Source organism: Podarcis vaucheri (assembly GCF_965113315.1).
Source record: "Podarcis vaucheri genome assembly, chromosome: 12".
NCBI lineage: Eukaryota > Metazoa > Chordata > Lepidosauria > Squamata > Lacertidae > Podarcis > Podarcis vaucheri.
In genome coordinates, this window is record NC_138750.1 from 17,982,870 (window position 1) to 18,002,696 (window position 19,827).

At 46.3% G+C, this 19,827-nt stretch overlaps 1 protein-coding gene across 1 annotated transcript; it reads left to right on the top strand.

Annotated features, from left to right (window-relative positions):
* Positions 1 to 306: 306 nt before the first annotated feature.
* Positions 307 to 15,218, top strand: MTURN (maturin, neural progenitor differentiation regulator homolog). Its single transcript, XM_082193154.1, has 3 exons — positions 307 to 878; positions 11,932 to 12,054; positions 14,658 to 15,218. Exons 1-3 carry the CDS (start codon positions 714 to 716, stop codon positions 14,766 to 14,768), a joined length of 399 nt encoding a protein of 132 aa, XP_082049280.1. The 5' UTR covers positions 307 to 713; the 3' UTR covers positions 14,769 to 15,218.
* Positions 15,219 to 19,827: the final 4,609 nt, after the last annotated feature.

The following is a 19,827-nucleotide window of genomic DNA, read 5'->3' on the forward strand; positions in this document are numbered from 1 at the left end:
ACACAGTGGTACCTCAGGTTACAGTTACACACACGTGTGTGTGTGTGTGTACACACACACTCTCTCACGGCTGAAAAAAAAAGTGACCTAGGCCTGGGATTTTTGCTGCTCCGCTCGCTTCTGGATTGTTTTCAACCCCTGCCTTAGCAATATTCGGAGCGCGGCTGGAAAACCCCGCGGCGTTTCTGCCGGATCGGGGCTGCTCCGCATTCCACTGGGCTGCCGCCCTGCGCGATATTCTGAGGGCGTCTCCCGTTTCAGGCGGCGGAAGACATCCGCCGAGTCTCGCGTCGCCGCCGCCGCGAACGGCCGTTCGTTCCCGTTATTTCCCCCTATCTGCGCGTTTGCGCGTGCGCACCGCCAGGCTCCGAACCCGAAAGGGGCGAGCGGCGGCGGCGGCGGCTCATTCTCCTCGAGATCCAGCAGGATCCGGCCGCATCCGGCCGAGGCGGAGCGACCGAGGAGCCCCTATGCCGGGCTGCTGAGGCGGGAAAGGAAGAGAGGAGGAAGAAGAAGAAGAGAGGGCGGGTGGCTGGGGGGTGGGAAAGCGGCCGTCGTCCCCTCAGCATGTAAACCGGGAATGCGAAGCCCGGCGGCCGCAGCAGCAACAGCAGCAGCAGCGGCTGAGGGAGGAGCAGCTCCGGCCGAGTAAACCCCGAGGAGGAGGAGGAGGAGGAAGCGGGTCCCGTCAGCCCCCCACACGGCCTGAGGCCATGGCTTTCCAGCAGCTGGCGGACGCGGCGGACAAATGGTGCTCGCGCACCCCCTTCGAGCTCATCGCCACCGAGGAGACGGAGCGCAGGATGGATTTCTACGCCGACCCGGGCGTCTCCTTCTACGTGCTGTGCCCGGACAACGGCTGCGGAGGGGACAGCTTCGTAAGTAGCCACCGCCGGCGGCGGCGACCCCCCTCAGGGGGTGTCCTTTCCCCTCCCCCCTCCCCCCCCACAACTGGAATACTGTAAAATATTGAGGTGGGGGGGCAGGCCAGGCCAGCCCCGCCCCATCAGGTGACGCGACACGCTTTGAATGGCCACGGACGTCAACTTTTTTTCCTTTTGGGGCCCCCCCTCGCGAGCCCCATGGAGTTGACCCCTAAGAAAGAGGCGCAAAAAATAATGGGGGAGGGAGAGAAAGACCAGGGAGCCCCTTTCTGTTTCTTTCCCCTGCTGTGTTTCTTTTTTTCTTTGGGGGGGATTTTTTTTCTAATAGTAATAATTTATTATATATTATATATATTACCATGGGGCTGAAGTGTCTTCGCTTTCCTCCCCGCCCCCATGAAATAATAATAATAACAATATATTATTATTATTATTATTATTACTACTACTACTACTATTTATTATTTTATTTTCCCACCTTTTGGGGGTGATTCTTCCTTAAGAGTGGACACAGGAGCCAAGACCTAGGGGCAGAAGCAGTGACAGTGGTTCCCAACCTTTTTTTGGGCCATGCCCCACCTAAGCATCTCTAAAATCCTGATGCGTTCCCCCCCATATAATTCTTTTGATTCAAGAAGTGAACTGTTCACATGGAGGAAGCCTAAAAGGCCATTCACTGTTACTAACTCATTCTCAAATTGCCCCCCCTAAAAACAAACAAACCCAAAATCAAATTGCCCCCCCTGTGGGGTGTGTGCCCCATGTTGGAAACCATGGGGCTGAGGTGTCTTCGCTCTCCCCCCCCCCCCCAATATCTGAAATATTGTTGATGGGCATTGCTATTAGAGTGGTGTCATGGGATCAGGTATGTGGGGCAGGGCTTCCCTGTGCCCCCAATATTTAATTCAAGTTGGCACCCCTGATAGTGAGGTGGGGGGGGCACAGAGAGAGAAAAGGGGGTCTTGGCCCTTCCAGGGCCTTTCAGCCTTTTCTGCCTTCCTGATGGTTCCAGTCTGGCCATCCACACTCACAGCACTTGGGATTTCATCTGCTTTTGGAGGTGGGGGGGGGGGGAGCTTAAGTCACCAAGTGCATTTCCGCCTCACATTCATCTTCGCCAGGGCTGGGAGGTTAACATTGGCTCCTTTGCCTGGGAGTGATGGATTTCCCCACCTGGAAGGAGTCCCAGAGCTGGCATCATCTGCCTCAAGGTGTGCATCCTTTTATTCTGGCAAGCGCTGGCCCCTTGCTTAATTTATTTTTATATCTCATCCTTGCTCCCAAAGGAGCCCCCCAGGCAGCAGAACAATTAAAACATTGGGGCTTCTTTTGACCCCTAGGCCTTATGTTTATTTATTTCAATTCCAGCCGGTATTTTTCTCCAAGGAGCTCAAGGAAACCTGCGTTGTTATTCTCCCCTCCTAGAATCATGGAATTGTAGCGTTGGAAGGGACCCCAAGGGCTGTGTTAGAAATAGGGCTTTGAAAACTAGGAGCCCAATGGCACCTGAAACCAAGGTTACGGGCGCAACAACGGAACGTCTAGGTGTGCTTTTTTAATAATAAGAATACAAAACTGAAAATGAATGAACTGCAGCAAAAATACTGGGTTTGTTTTTCACATGGTCCAGTCCTTTCCCTGTCCACTCCTCTAATATTCTTAAGAGGGTCTCTTCTCCAGTCTTCAGAGAGTAGCTGGAAGTGGGGAGGCAGAAAAAGGTCCTCCTTTCCTTCCACTCTGCAGTTTTAACCTGAAATCTTAGGCACAGGACTGTGCCCAGAGCTCAGAAACTGATCTTCTGTTGTAAACAAGAGAAGAGCATCTCTGAGCTTTTGCAGAGTGCCTCTCCCCTGAGCAGTATGTAACCTCCTGCTAGGTATGAGGGCAGGCGGTTCCCCTTTCATATTAGACAATTTTGGAATTTACCTATAGGAACTGGTTGGCAAACCAGGAGTCTTGAGTCCCGTGGTTGGGCTGTGTTTGGCGGATCTCACGTGATCCGTTGAGGGCATCTCCATCTTTCAGAGTGTTGACGTTCCAGAGATCTGATAGTGAAGCTCAAGGTACTCCTTTTTCTGAAAACGTTGCACATTCTTCTCACCCCAGAGGAAATGCCAGGCCTTGAACGGTACAGTTCCCATGTTGTTCCTGCCTTGCATTTACCCTGGGGGGTGGGCTGGGGGGAAATTGCAAGCATCGCTCTGTGCATGGCTTGCTAGAAGAAAGGACCTCCTAGCAGGCCTGGGGTTGCAGCAATATAAGCAAGGGGTCACTTACTGCTACTAAACAGGAAGAATAGAAAATGTGGTGCCTGGGATGATGATGTAGGAGGGAAAGGATAGAGAATGCAATCCTTAGGATTCCTATTGCTGGGAACATCGTCCTTTCCAGATCATATGTAAAATGGAGTCTGCTTCCCATGGTCACTGGCAGGTTGGCCAGAATTAAAAGGCAATAGGTAAAGGATCGCTGGATGGTGAAGTCCAGTCTGGGGTGCGGCGCTCAATCTTGCTTCAGGCTGAGGGAGCCAGTGTTTGTCCACAGAGGTAATAGAAAGGAGTGAGTTGAGTGATGGTGGTTTGAAATCAAGAGCCAGCCCTGTAGGTAGCATATTCAAAACCTCTTCCCAGAATCTGCTGTTTTTCTCTCAGAAGGCAAGTACCAAAGGATGGGGCAGCAAAGTGTAGGTCTGCCCCATTTCACTTCCATCAGAAGTTTGGCTAATAGCATGGGTGAATTGCTATCACCCTATCCAGTGGAGAATGTGTTGTGATAAAATGGAGTCAGTAGGATAACTGCCCTCTCCCCAAGGGGCACCCTTGTATCATTTAGTTCCACGAGGGGCTTCCTGAGAGCAATATCTTAAATTTGTTACTCTGGAGGATCTAGAGAAAATTCTTTTCTGAGGGGATGCCGCTTCTTCTTCTTCCCTTTTGGTGGCCTCTTGGCTGCAGCAGAATCCAGGCAGGTGGTGGCTTCTTATGTTTTTCCTGGCAGAAATAATGAATGGGCCTTCACTAGGACCACAATCACACCATACATTTAAAGCGCTGTGATACCGTCAGGGCTCCCCCCAGAGAATTCTGGGAGCTGTAGCCAGTTATGAGTGCTGAACTTAGGACCCCCTATCCCCCTCACAGAACTACAGTTCTCCAAGTCATTTTACAATAAATCCCTCTTTACAGGGAACTCTGGGAGGGGACTAGGGGTCTCCTAACAACTCCCAGCGCCCTTAACAAATGACAGCTCCCAGAATTCATTGGAGGAAGCCATGACGGTTTAAAGTGGTGTCATAGTGCCTTAAATGTATGGAATGAACGAGGCCCTTTGAGTTGGTGGCGCCAGACTCAGTTGTGCATAGAAGAGACCCATTGAACTCACTAGGTCTTCATTTAGCAATCTAATCTATTAAGGGGAATTACTGGATTTTTATTTCTAGCTCACCATCTCCCATGGGCTTAAGGTGGGCCACATCAATTTTACTGGAAAAGCCTTGCTGTCTTAAGTACATTCCCGTGGGGGAACAGGGCTTGCCACTCTGTAAGTATGCCCATGACTCAGAAGCCATGCTGCACCTCATTGCAATTTCTTTTCGCGACAAGCTGATCATTGAAAGCCCCTTTGTGGAAAAGGCCAAAATAATTAAAAGAGAGCTTGAGACTCAGAGAACTAGCATGGTGTAGTGTTGGTCTTGGGCCAGTTCTGTGGAACATTGTACAGTACAGCACAGTTGGGGAAAGGTGGTAGCTCATGGTAGCAGTGGCGTAGCGTGGGTTGTCAGCACCCGGGGCAAGGCAAGTAATTTGCGCCCCCTAACCCGTGGATTTGCGCCCGGTGCGGCCGCCCCCCCCCTGCACCCCCCACGCTACGCCACTGCATGTTAGAGCATCTGTCTTGCATGCAGAAAGTCCCAGGTTTGATCTCTGGCATCTCCAGGTAGCTCTGGGAGAGTCCGCTTGCCTGAAACCCTGGAAAGCCGCTGCCAGTCAGTGTGGACAATATGGGGTCTAGATGGACCAATGGTCTGATTCAGTAGAAACTAACTTCCTATGTTCTTGTGACAGTCTGAGATGGGAGGCCTCTCGCGCGCCTGCCCTTGGCTTTTTTAGTGTAATTGGAGACTTTGCCAATTATCACAGCCTAGTTTCTAGACCTCTTCTGAATTCCCAAAGAGAGGAATTACTCATACATGAAAATGGATAATAATTATTTATTTATTTTTTTGATAATAATAACTGGCCCCAGGACAGCGTTCTCAATGACACTAGGCACTTTGCCAGGGCTTTTGCAGGGTAAAAATGGAGAGCAGGCGAAAACGTTACTGCTATGATAATGCAGTTCTGTCTAGTGGGTTATGCTTTGTAAAGTTCATTTGAAAGTTTTGAAACATTGGATCTGCTTAACGGAAAGCAGCCTACAGTTGATTTCCTTAAGAACTAGGGCTCCATATTTGGCTAGGGTTGCCAGATCTTGATATAAAAAGTTGTGGTTCCTGGGAAGGTTCAACCACTAAGTGGACCTTTGGGATTAGGGGGCAGAGCCAAGTGTGGGCCTTGTTGGAGGTGGGTGAAAGCCTAATGGGAGTTTTGTGAATCCAAGGGTGATGTTGTGGTTTTGGAAGGTCCAAAGGAGTTCACACAAAACCTGTCTCTATCCTTTCTAAGTTATATAGTTTTGTTGTGTGTTTTTAACTGCCTGAAGGGTGGAAAACCAGCCTTGCCCATTGCTTTTCTGGCAACTGGAAACAAAAACAAACAAACAAACCCAACAACAGCAGCCAGGCCAAATAAATATTTGGTTGATTAACAGTCTTACAATAAAATAATCAACATCTGGGCTGCTTTGTGCCTTGTTTCTTAAAGGCATGGATTTGAAGGCTTATGTCTCGTTGCCAATTCACACAACCATTCTGTACATGTTGAAGCCATGAAGAGCTATTCCTATTCGTCCCTGAAGCATTGTATGTGCCAAACTAGATCAGATGCTCTTTTTACCACAAGTACCCTCTAAAACAGGGATGTCCAACCAGTAGACTGCGGGATCCTTAACGTGTACAAAAAGTTGTGGGGGGGGGAGCTTAAAAACTCTGTGCAATTCTCCTAAAAAAAGCTCTGGGCAATCCACCCACCCCACCCACGATCCTCCTCCCTCCAGTGACAACGGGTAGGTCACTGTCAATTTTTTTAAGGCTGGGAGTAGAGCGCAGTCTCTTGGGAACTGAACATGCCTGCTCTAAAACATTCCATTCTTGCAGCATCTTGGGTCCTATGCACACTTGCATGTTTATATCACTCATTCTCTCCATGCTAGATCTGTCTTCTTGCTCACTGGTGTCATTGGGACCTTCATAAACCATGACTCGTGAAAATGTAGACGGGTGTTACTATTGACTTCCCCAACCCAAGTGTTTCCATTTGAGAATTTCATTCTTCCCCCTGCCAAGATGGGATAGTGATTGTTGCTGGCCCAACTCTGCCGTTCCTCCCCTTGGCTGCGTAGTTAGCTGCATCACATTAGTGCTTCCAAGAGTGAGGCTTTGTTTCTTTGCGTTTTTAAGTGTGCATTTGCAGCATGAGAGTTGATATGGAAACACTGTCTTGTGAATAATAATAAGTTTCAGTAGCTAAGTATGCAAACAACTAAACTATAAAACTAACAGGATCAAGCATAGAACACCAACCAAAAATATAAAGTTATATAGAAATGAAATGAATAATAATAACCAAAACGAAACACGGACTAGGTGTCTACCATCAAACGCCAGCATTGCAACAGAAGCAGGGGTGTTGGAAATCATTTTACAGATTCGCAGTAAAAATTAATAGCACATTACAAGCCTCATATGTTGCTTATGTCTTGGCATCTATAGTTTTCAAGCCAATGGCCAATAATGTTTGGAGTTCATATCCAGCCACACACATGGCTGGATTCTGACCCTGCTGTTGGGTGACATAAGTTATGAAAGGTTATCATGTATCACCCAATTTTCAGTTTGACTCCCCTCAAGTGTCTAGGTTTCACCTCCCCCCCATTACCTTTTCCACTGGCAGTTAATGCTTTTGTACAATATAGACTATACAGCCGAGTTACTGGCATTCATGAAAACACCAATTTTTTATTTCACACAGCATTTTCTTTAACTTAAGTCCTGTTAATTTCAATGGCTGTGTTTCAGACATGATAAATTCTGTATCCAACCCATGTTCTTTGTGCTGAACCACTGCACAAATGCTCTAGGAACCATGAAGAGAACTCTGCTGTCTGCAAGCTAGATAGGTGAGCTTAAGAGAAATAAGTAATCAGATAAAGAACAGCACTCAGGAGCCCTGAAAGAGTTGAGAAGAAACCTTTAAGCTGCCAGGGAACTGTCTTGGTATTGCTTTCAGAAAAGAGAAGGAAGATTTTCTATGGAACAGAGGCATGCACCACTGATTATTTCAAATTTCAGGTCAGCTGAAGTTAACAAGATGTGTAGTCTTGCAGAGTACATTTCATCTGACAGCTTGTAAGAGGAAAAGCGATCTCATAAAGGACCAAAAGTTGTGTGTGTGTGTTTTCTCACAACCCTCATTTTATTCTCACTTTGCTGTTGCAGTTGTGTTCAGTTTTCAGTGGGTTGCTTAGCAAAACTGCCTCCTGTTACATCCGTGTAGTGTTAAGTCTTTCTGACGCTGGGTTGACAGTTTTCCTTTGTGAATTAGACGTGAATGAAGCTAAACTCCCTTTGCACACGTCCCCCAGGTGATAGATGAGCCAGAGAGCTTAGACTGGGACATGCAGTGGGCAAAGACTTCGACGTAGCATGAAGCTTGTCTGATTCAACATGTTAACAGAGTTCCCGGTTCTGTTGTCACTTTGGGATCCAGTTTGTTTTCCAGCAGAGCTTCTGTGCCACAGGTGGTCAGGAAGCAGACAGCATGAAGAATTCTAACTATCTCTAGGTATTTCAGGGTACTTAATATGGGTCATTGTTAAGGCGTCTCATAAACTTTTTGTACAGTAGAGAACCTAATTTATTTACCTAATTTACCGTATTTTTCGCCTTATAGGACACACTTTTCCCCCTCCAAAAATGAAGGGGAAATGTGTGTGCGTCCTATGGGGCGAATGCAGGCTTTCGCTGAAGCCTGGAGAGCGAGAGGGGTCGGTGCGCACCGACCCCTCTCACTCTCCAGGCTTCAGGAAGCTGTCCGCAAGCCTTGGGAGCCCGCGGGAGTTCCTGCCGGGCTCCCACGGCTTGCAGAGAGCTGTCTGCATCCCGAAGCCTGGGGCGCACTGAGCTCAGCGCGCCCCAGGCTTCGGGCTTCGCGCAGCTCTGCACAAGCCGTGGGAGCCCGGCATGACTTCGCGCTGGGCTTGCAGAGAGCTGCCTGCATCCCTGCGGATAGCAGCCTGTTCTGGGGTCGGGGGAAGCTCGGGCTTCCCCTGCCCCAGCCCCGCGCCTGGGGGGGGGATTTTTTTTCTTTATCCCCCCCCCCAAAAAAAAACTAGGTGCGCCCTACAGGCCGGTGCGCCCTATGGGGCAAAAAATACGGCATTTCACCTTGGGCACAGTGTAGTGTGAGTCTTCTAATTGCCTAGCCATGATTTGCAAAGCAGGGGTGGTCTGTGGGGTCTCATACCTCTCCACCTCCCTCCTCCAACTTTGTGGATTCCCCTTCTTTCCCTTTTTAGAGCTAACCATGGTTTAGCATTGCATAATTTGTAGACCCACTTCTAACCACTTTGCAAACTGCGGCTGGACCAAACCATGGCTTGCAAAAATGCCATTGCAAATGCATAAGAATGTTAGCTCCAAAAAATAAGAGGGAAATACTTTAGAGCTGAGGGAGAACAAAGAAATAAGACTACAGTAAAGGGCATTTCTTGACCTCCAAACCATGGTAATCTAGGGGTGGAGACTGAGTGGCATTTGTTGTATTTCATAGTTGTGTGGGTTTGTGTACTCTTGCTAAATAATGTTTGCGTATGATCTTGTATAACGTGCTTTCAGTTAGGTCTTTGATGTGATCCTTGTGTAATTTTCTTTCTGTTCTTTGGATTTTGCTTGAGACATGAAATTGATTTTGCTCATATATTGCAGCTGGCAAACTTAAATGTTCTAATATTCACAATGAAGTATTAAGAAAAAATAGCTTGACAGCTATTTTTCCATGTGAGAAACTGGAAACTGAAGAAGTACCTGGGGAGTGCCATGTATTTAGACTGTAACGCTTACAGGAAGAGTGGGGGTAACCTGATTTGTCCCGCTTTGTAATATTCTATGTGCAGATGCCCTGGACCTAAAATCTGGGGTTCTTAACATGTAAAAGTTAATATATTGACATTGTTCAAAACATAGTCTTGAGATTTTTGTCTCGTTTTCCACACATAATTGCTTTCTTTCCTCCTAGAGCCAGTTTATGCAGTCAGCAGAACTGAGGGGTAAACATTTGCCAGTGATAAAGCCTTTTTCCAGACTGTACCAGTGGGGATGGTCCCTGGTAGGGTGGGTGGAGGAATCCTTAAAGAAACTGAAAATAGCACCTCAGGGAGACTTGTTCAGCATCATCCATGATGCAGCATTTTTCATGGAGGCAAATTCAGACATGCAATCTCCAAAGATTACATGAGATGGTCCAGTCTAGGAAAATCTCTGCTTCCCAATTCTTCTGCTGACTGTATGAACTGTATAGAGCTGATACTGGCAATACAGGACAGATTTTATGTAATAGCTATTTATACCTATATGCTTTTATCATTGGGAATCATTGCAAATGTGCTTATGTAACAAACCTTTCGGAAACGACTTTGAAATTAATCCTCTTTAGATCTGCCTCCTTTTGGAGACAACATGCGACCCGGTTATGGTGGGCTGGCCACCCTGGTGCAGAGGCAGTGCTAATATTTTCAGCTAACTTAGCTGACATCTGCCAACATCTGAGTTTGAATGCCTAGGAAGATGGAGGCTCTGTGGACAGGTAGTTCACGTATCTGGAAGGTAGGGTGGTTGCCTGTTCTGGATAGCGTTACACTTCCTCTAAGGGAGCAGGTACTTAGCTTGGGGCTACTCCTGGATACAGGAGGCTGTTAGAGGTCGAGGTGACCTACATAAGACAGGCCTTCTGTTTCCAAGGGGTGGAGACACACACACATATGTGAGGGTGTGCGTGTGTAGATGGATGGATGGATGGATGGATGGATATTTCATAGACTGTATTGATTGCATTTTAGCCTTCTTCCAAGTGATGCACATGTCTCTCAACTCCTGCTTTACATTTACAACAACCCTGCAAAGTAAGTGAGGCTGAGAAACTGACTGGCTCAAAGTCACCCACTGAGCTTCACAGACGAGTTGGGATTTGAACTCTGGTTTCCAGAGTCCTGATCCAGCACTCTTATCCACTGAACTGCACTGGCTCTGATTAGCCCCTCTGCATTTTGAACCCTACCAGCAAGTCAGTTTGTAACCTAATTAAGTGCCTGCACTAATTAACATCCTGCTTCTTTGTTCTGAAAGACTGCAGGTGTGGCTAGATCAATACTGTAGCTGTGTGTTGTCCCAGACATATTGGATGTGAATTTATATCTGAAGTAGAGAGTTGCATAGGGAATAAAAGGGTGGTTGAGTGTGATAACTGGAGGGGACATTGTAATGTGAGTAAAATGTTGTGTGTGTAATCAAAAAGATGGAGAAATCAAGATGATTCTTTGTGAGGGCAGAATCATTCCTGCCTGATCACATCCTGGTCACTTCCCAATGCTGCCTTCAAATTTTGGGGATCTTTCAGCGAGAAGACTTAAGGAGCTAGTTCCCGCCCACCACACCACTCCCCATTTGCCTGCCCTCTTTGTTGGAGGCCAGTCTGTATGGCAAGCAATGTTCTTCAACTTGGCTCCTCATATATAGCATTGAACTACAACTCCCACAGTCCCCAGCAGCCTGGGATGATGGGAGTCGTAGTCCAGCAACACCAAAGGTTGAAGAGGCAAGTAGAACTTACAGCTCATTCTCCTTGCCCCTGCCATTGCTTGCTTGCTTGCAGAGGTCATGTGAGCAGTAACTGAGACCAAGGTGGAGGTGCAGCAGGACTGCTGGTTCCATGGATGGGCAGCGGGCCACATCCTGAGACTTGTGGCTTCTGCAGGTGCCTGTCAGTGTCAACCTCTGGTGCTGGCCCTGAGCTCTCATTAGCTGCGTTGCGCACCAAGACACCTGGCTGCCAGTGCAGGAGGGAAGGCAGGTCCAGGACGGACGCAGGCGCTTCTGCATTGCACGAGGGAAGTGTGTGCAAATTCCTGCTTGCTGTGTTACCCCAGAGATGCAGAAAAAGCTGCCACTGATCAGACTTGAAGTCACTGCCTGTCAGCTGATGGGCAGTGGCTTCACTAATCAATGGTGGCTTTTTCTGCACCTCTGGGGTAATACAGCAAGCATGAAGAGGGCCAGGGAATATCAACATGGGCTGGGGAAAGTGGCTCATGGGCCAAATTGGGACCCGGGCCAAGCCAATTTTGGGCAGTGGGTAAGAGATTCTGCACCTCTGCGCTAGGGTGACACAGCACTTTAATCCATTTTAGGTGCACAAACCTAAAATTCTGGTATGCCCTTGACTCCTTCCTCCAAAATGCTGACAGTCTGGAGGCACCACCCAATATAACAATTCTGCTACTTTGACTTGGTTCTTGAGCTTGCTTTTCCTCCTCTCCTCTCCTCTCCCCTCCTCATCCCCTTTCCTTTTGTGTCATGAGCCTGAGGGCAGTGACCGTCTCACTGTTGCTCTTTGTAAGTCACCATGTGGCTGGAGAGCAGAGTAAATATCCTTCAAATATATGTGGCAACGCCAAATCTATGGCAGAGGGAGGATTTGTATGCCACTGGACAGCAGAGAGTTAGATGGGGGCTGCCAATGGGTTAAGGCCCCTGGGTTTTAACCTGTTCCTCCCCACAGCTCTCTATAGATCACTCTACAGCTCCAGAATCTCTCCATATCAGTTTTATTGCTTTTTAAACTTCACTGCCTGCCAGCATGATTAACCCCTGCTTTGTCATGGCTTGCCTTTGCAGCACGTCTGGAGTGAAAGCGAGGACTGCTTGCCTTTCCTGCAGTTGGCGCAGGACTACATCTCCTCCTGTGGTAAAAAGACACTGCATGAAATACTGGAAAAAGTCTTCAAATCATTCAGACCTGTAAGTGCCCATTTTTTTACCCTTTGGCTTTATTGCATTAAGAGGTTTTGTTTTCAACACGCCAGACCACAAACACCACACGCTTCCATGATCGTTTCCCATCATCACACATAAATGTGTATAAGCATAAGTTTATTTTTAAGAGCTTTATTTTTCTGTCTCCCGTTTTCCAAACAGACATTCCCAGCTGGGATGGAAAGCAACCCAAAAGGGCCTGTCCATTCCATATGAGAAATGATACACACATTTCTTTTATTTCAGCATGCAGCATCTAAAGAACTAGAGTTGGCTATGCTGGCAGACTCTGATGTGGAATTATTTTCTGGCACCTCTGTTGTGAAATTTCACGATATAATAATAAGAATAATAAGAATAATTTTTATTTATACTCTGCCCTCCCCAGCCAAGGCCGGGCTCAGGGCAGCTAACAAGCAATAATAAAAACAAGTTGAATGAATACAACTTAAAAACAAAATTAAAATAAAATATTGAAACATTAAAATATTAAAATACAGCCTCATCACAGAAGGAGAAAGGAAAAAGAAAAAAGAAAGAGGGGGAGGGAATCAAATTGGCTCCAAGCCAAAGGCCAGGCGGAACAACTCTTGTCTTACAGGCCCTGTGGAAAGAAATCAGATCCTGCAGGGCCCTGGTCTCATGAGGCAGAGCGTTCCACCAGGCTGGAGCCAGTGTTGAAAAGGCCCTGGCTCTGGTTGAAGCTAATCTAAATTCCTTAGGGCCTGGGACCACTAGGGTGTTGTTATTTATGGACCTTGAGGCTCTCCGTGGGGCATACCGGGAGAGGCGGTCCCATAGGTACGAGGGTCCTAGATATACTGAAATTGAAAAGGGTGGAGAACTGAGCATGCTCTTTCCCCCTGAGAAAACATTACACTAAGAAGAATCAGGTGTGTTGCTCCTCCGTCCAAAGAATGAGGAAGCAGTGGCCCTCCAGAGACCGTAGGACTTCATCTCCCATCACCCCTGACCTTTGGGCATGGCAGCCGAGGCTGATGGGACTTGGTGTCCAACAACCACAGGTGGAGCTTCGGGTTCCCCAGTCTTTCTCTGCCTGCGCTGCTCCAGTAATGCTAAACTAGGAACCTCAGGTCAGCAGGACAACTGTGGTTACTCTCCATAGGGGCATCTTCCCTAGGTGCACACAGCCACAAGAAGTGATTCTCTTGTCAGCCCCTGCCATGTGATCTCCCCTGCTTCTCATGTGTCTGGAGTAGTGCAGGATGGAAGCACAGAGGGAGCCATAGTTGCACCCATCCTGTATGACAGGGGTGCCCTGAAGATGTTGCTGACATGTTGTTGCAGCTGATGGGAGCTGGAGTCCAGCTTGGCCCCGAATGCGCATCTCTCAGTTATGGTTTAACCCTAGGCAACCCTAGGGAATTTCAACATGGGCTGACATTGTAGGGCTTGCATTAGGTGCTCTCCATAGGGCTGCTTCCAGCCTGGTGATCAAAAGATCACAACCCCAAAACTCACTTACATGGAAGTTAGTTTTGTTAAAAGTGAATGGGCAGCCGTGCCGTTTAAGGGCGGACGTCACATTCACCTTTTATCCTGCTCTGAATACAACCTTGCCTTTAACAACTTACCTGGTAGCTACAAGCAACTAGGAATTCCACACAGAACAAGTGAACAGGCCGGTGGTGGCATCTGCAGAGGGATTTCTCTTCCTCTTCCTCCAGGCCACTTGGTTTCCTCTGTTCTGTCCTCTCTCCACCAGCCCTTGAAAGATGTCATCTTTCTTTTTCACTACATTGTTAAGTGTGCTGCGTTTCCTTGCTGTATGCAGAAGAGGGGGCTTCCTGGCTAACTTCCCAGCAGGTGAGTCAGTGTTTCTTACTGGGAGGGGGGGCAAGGCAGCAGGGAGGTCAGCGCAGTGCAAGAGCACTACAGGAAGCAATATAGTGCATTTGCACTGTGCTAACTGCTCCACCTGTCTCCCTCCTGGTAAGCAACAGTGAACTCACCTGCTGGGAAGCTAGCATAACAGTTCCTCCTCCTACTTCTACTGGAAACGCAGGCTAGTAATGTCTGCAGGCTTATTTACAAGGCTGCATGAATGCAATAGAGTCAGACTAATGGCCCAGTATTATCAACAGATCTCCAGGTTTGCAGAGCTAACTCTGGTATCTAAAGCTCTTGAAGGGAAGATTTCCCTCAACAGGTATGGCACCCCCCATTGCTGTGAAGAAAGGAGGTTTGTGTGCCTGGGTTTCTTTGCACATTTTTAATTATTATTAACACCAAAGATGTGTGAAAACTAAATGAACCAGAGGTGTCTCCAAACTTCAGCATCCTACAGGTGTTCTCAATCATGGAGCTGGAGCTGGCCTCATTTTATTGATAAGTATCTTAGGAACAAACCAAGTCAACTGCTGCCTAATGTGTGAATTGGCCCTCTCTGGCCCACGAGTCACTGAGCTGCTACACTCTTCCCCCCAATTTAAATGCTTTTATATGTGGTGCTGCAAATAACCACATCCTCAGTTTGTTCTTGGACTTGGAACATCAGTGCTGTTGCCTGGTTGTTTTGCCCTTTTGTATTACACTCACAATTTTATTTCTGTCGTCTTTATAAATAGCTATTGGGGCTTCCAGATGTAGACGATGATGCGTTTGAAGAATACAATGCAGATGTGGAAGAAGAAGAGGCGGAAGCCGATCACCAGCAAATGGGTGTCAGTCAGCAGTAATTTTCAGAGGAATTGAAATATATTTTATCCTACCAGGTGGGATCGCTATGCTTCCGCATTAGCATTTTGGAATGACGCATCACACTGGAAAATCTGACTCCCAAACCCAAAGTTTAAAGAAAACAACAATATTTTTCAAAGTCTGTGGTGAGCTTTGCTAAGAAGTGGCCTGAATTTAACTCCTGCTTCAGTGAGGTTTCTATGGTGTTGTCTCAGTAGCGTTCTGCCATTGTTAACTTAGAACTAGGGTTTTTCTTTTCTTCCTGCTGACTTGTCTTTTGTTTTGTTTTGTTTTAATTATTATCATTTTTTTATTTGTTTGTATAGAATTAACATTTCACTGACGTGAATGTGATTTGAATGTAGGAACTATTTGGTTGGTGTGTTAAGTACTTGCGTGACCTTACAGAGGACCATCCATGCAGAGAATAAATGCAATCTGCACTTTCAGTCTTAGATATCTCTCTTTTTATTATATATATATTTTTTAAAAACAGAACTAGACTATTAGTTAATGTACTGAATGGTTAATGTTCCAGCAAAGGGCGCAACTGAGCCAAAATGAAGCATTTTAAAATCTCCTTGCTTTCAGTGGGAAAGATTTAAACATGTACTTTTAACTATGATATCGTTGAGGCCCATCATCAGGCACCTAGCAAGCACTACTTACCCTACTCTTGTTCCTCTTCAGCCTGGATACCACCCTCTTTTCCATTGTTTGGTTTAACACTGGTGTAGTATTATATCTGGCTGTGTGCTAACCATGGTTTGGCTTTAAACCAGGGCTGGAGGCTGGCTTGCCAACCCTGATTAAAATTTACCCTGGTTGCCATTCATCATGGCTAGTTCTTATCCAGGCAGATGGATGCACCATGGTTAAAACTACCACAGGAAGGGAGAAGAGAATTTGTGAAGGAGAATGACCACCACTCTTATCTTCTAGCCATAAATACAAGATTGGGAATGTTACATCTGCACTGGGCTTGAGACTCTTAAGTGCTTAGCTTCAGCTCAATGACATCTCTAAATTTGTGTTGTTTTAGCAGTGATAAACGCAGAAGAACCCCTAAAGTTTGAACAAAGATAATTGGATTAGGTGGAAATTCCTTGCAAAACACATCAGTATTGATCTAATAGTAATAATTCAACAATAATAGGTTTCCTAAGTGCCCGAAGCACTTTATTTACAGATGTTCGTCAGAATAGAGATTTATATTAAGGCTTTCAGATATTATGGTTATGAATTTTATTATCAGCAGATACTGAGCCAAATACTGCTTTAACAAAAAATTAATATAAATTAAAAATACATGTTGGACATGTTGGCACAAATCCACATTAATCAGTACAATAAATCAGCAATGAGAGGAATTCCCTAATCGTTTTCCTGCACAGGAAATGGTTAGTTAGATAACTAGTATCCCCTAAATTCTTTAAAAATGTACCTTATGTTCATAAATACCTAATTTCTCCTTCACTCTTTTTAATCAAATGAGCAACGATTAACAGCCAAAGTTAATTGGAAGTCGCAGGAGATAGAAAGAGCATCTGTACATTTCTACCGTTTATTTCCATTATGTGCAAAATGATTGTGGCATGCTGTCCATTCAGAACAGTGGTTCATTACACTCAGTTAAGTTCACACTTGGAAGTTCTTCAATTGATAACTGCATTTATCACTTTGGTGGAAGTGTATAGCCATCAGTCTGTAAGATGATTGGCCACCGCAGATCATTGTATCTAATTGCCATAGGCAATTGATCACCAACGGGAGCCAGGCTGTGAGATAACAAACCCATCACTGAATGAGTTTCGCTTAGAACAGCTTATTTGTTTTTGAAGACACTCTGTTTTCCAGGCAGTGGTCTGGGGACCATGCCACACAACCTTATCCTTTCACATGTGACCAGGCTGCAAAATAGTGAGCAATAAAGGCTTCGCAATTAAGATGCACAAATGCTGTCTTGGGCTGCTTTCACACAGCAGTTTATTCCATCTCCCTGTTAATTTCCAAATTATATTTGAGCTTTCACACAATGCAAAAGCCACTTTCAGAAAACTTAACGGAATGCAGTCCATGTTTCACACACATTTCTGCGTTACTTGATTCCAGAGAAAAATCCTTTGCAGCCCCCTTGACCTGAAAAGTGATGAAATTTGGGGCTGTTTGGAATCAGGGAAACTAATGCACTATTCCCCATGTCTCAATGCTCCTCCATAATATGGAACAGATGTCTGAGAGTTGTGTGGTCAGTTCGCCAGTTGGGCTGGAATTGCAGGGCCGGGGTTATCTTTCATCCGACGAAAGTGCTTTGACATCATCATCATCATCATTATTATTATTATTCATTAAATTTGTATACCACCCTATGCCCATAGATCTTGGGGTGGTTTACAACCTAACAAAACCTCCCAACTAAACCAAATCCTTTTACCCATTCCAGGTTCCAACCCCTTTCTGACAAGTGACAAGCTCTTAAAAGCAGCCTGAAGCTGCTTCTTCACTTCTTATTCAGTGGCCTCTCATTCACTCCCAACCTGTGCCCCACCTGGTATAAAAAGGGGGTTGGTTTTTCAGGGGACTTGTATCTCAAGAGACGATGCATCCGGAGGTCCCTGTTCAGGGTACTGTGGTGCAAGAGTTCCCCTCTGCATGGCAATCACTCAGTAACGTTGGGGAGGTATCCCAGAACAACTAATAAAACATAATTATGTGTGAGCAATCCAGTCTAAATCAACCACTAATGCCCTGTTATTACGCATGCCGCAGAATGCACCCTTTAAAAAATGGCCCGGAGATCCTTCCACCTAATTCCCTTCATGGTGTTGCCCAAAGTGGGTCACTTCCTCCTGCTGTATGGCAGAGCTGAGCTCATATACATAGAACAGGCATGGCCAAACTTGGCCCTCCAGCTGTTTTGGGACTACAACTCCCATCATTCCTAGCTAACAGGACCAGTAGTTGGGGTGATGGGAATTGTAGTCCCAAAACAGCTGGAGGGCCAAGTTTGGCCATGCCTGACACAGAAGAATAAAGTTGGGAAGTGGGGATGTATAGACTTCTACTTCTACTCCATATTTGATGCAAAGGTGACTGCCCATTATCTCCTCTAGCAAGGGAGAGCCTAGCCTTCTCTTGTCTTGGATTACTACACATTGGATGATTGAACTCCTGGATAGCTGCCCCCATTGGAAAGCATCCGTTTCATTTCAGCCGACGCTGTTCACACATGCAAGTCATATGGAGTCTGCAGGGACGTGGGTGGCGCTGTGGTCTAAACCACTGAGTCTCTTGGGCTTGCTGATCGGAAGGTTGGCGGTTCAAGTCCCCGCGATGGAGTGTGCTCCCGTTGCTCTGTCAGTTGGAAAGCGCACCAGTGCAAGTAGATAAATAGGTACTGCTGTGATGGGAAGGTAAATGGCGTTTCCGTGCGCTCTGGTTTCTGTCACAGTGTCCCGTTGTGCCAGAAGCGGTTTAGTCATGCTGGCCACGTGACCCGGAAATCTGTCTGTGGACAAACACTGGCTCCCTCGGCCTGAAAGCGAGATAAGCACTGCAACCCCTTAGTTGCCTTTGACTGGACTTAACTGTCCAGGAGTCCTTTACCTTTACCATATGGAGTCATCAAGTAATGGCCGAGGAGGTGAGAAAGGGCCCCGAGTGAGGGGCTTTCTGAACACAGATCAGGACTGCTTGCGTCTAGGAGCAAATAATTTTGTTTTGCGAATTCGCCCTCAGAAACAGATGGTTCCTAATCACCCATGGCTTGCAAAGCAGAGCCCATCCTTAATATAAGCCTTTTTTAATAAAAAATATCAATACCATCTGCCCTGAAATAGATAGTTTTATTGATGCAAAACATATGTCACAGGTGCCTGCTGGTCCATTATAGGGCTAGGCTGGCCTTTGCTGCAGACTCCAGATGCTGTTCATGGGAGGCAGTTGGGCTGCACTGACTCCATCAGCCATCCTATGGTCTGCAAAGATAGCATGCCTAATCTCATCTGCAAGGGTCCCCAAAGAGCATTCAGGTTGCCAGCAGCAACCAGAAATTTAATTCTGGTGACTCGCGCAGAAAGCTGCCGGCATACGCAGGAGTGACAAAAGTTTTTAAACCATTGGCGACGCACAGAGGTGGGGCTGATCTCTTTCAAATGGTATAAACGCACCCCTACTCAGGGCCGGTCCTATCGTTAGTCAACATGAGGTACCTGGGAACCATGCAGCCTGCCCAGTATCTCCTAAATTAGTTTGCTGCCTTCTGGACTGAATTAAGAGTTAATTGCCAGTTCACTCACCGTTAAAAGGGGGATGGCACCTCTTGCCCTTTGCCTCAAGAAGTAAAATGTCTTTTTTTTAAAAAAAGTATTTTATTAGAAGAATTTCATTTATAAAAGAACGAGAAAAAAGAAAAATGTGAATGAGCAAGATTAAAAGAAAATAACTGTTACATGACCATATATGAATACAGTGATATACCTTGGTTTCCGAACGTAATCAATTCCGGAAGACAGTTCGACTTACGAAATGTTTGAAAACCAAAGAATTTACTTCCAGAAGCATTTACTTAAGGAAGCTGCGTAGCACGTTCAACTTCCAAATAGCGCTTGAAAACTGAAGCAGTTACTTCTGGGTTTTCAGCGTTTGAAAACTGAAACATTCGACTTCCGAGATGTTCGAAAACTGAGGTACCACTCTATACAGATGTGTGTATTCTTTTTTGTCAATAACCTAATATATTCTGGGTAACTCATAATAATAATAATAATAATAATATACCCCACCCTTCTCGCTGGGTTTCCCCAGCCACTCTGGGTGGCCCCCAACAGAATATTAAAAATACGATAAAACATCAAACATTAAAAACTTCCCTAAACAGGGCTGCCTTCAGATGCCTGCCTTCTTTGGAAGAAGCAAAATGTCCTGCATCGACCTGCCCCTACGCACTGCTTCAAGTGCAGCTCACCTGGCGAGGCAGAGCCACAACCCTAGGCACCTGGAAGCGTCATCAATGATTTTCAGGAGGGACAAGGCCAGGGCTGCACAGGAAATCAGTCT

Excerpts from the sequence above, each read along its gene's own strand:
- MTURN (XM_082193154.1), top strand. The coding sequence starts at position 714 with ATGGCTTTCCAGCAGCTGGCGGACGCGGCGGACAAATGGTGCTCGCGC. Across the intron at positions 879-11,931 it reads GCTGCGGAGGGGACAGCTTC|CACGTCTGGAGTGAAAGCGA; the intron begins GTAAGTAGCCAC and ends TTGCCTTTGCAG. Across the intron at positions 12,055-14,657 it reads TCTTCAAATCATTCAGACCT|CTATTGGGGCTTCCAGATGT; the intron begins GTAAGTGCCCAT and ends CTTTATAAATAG.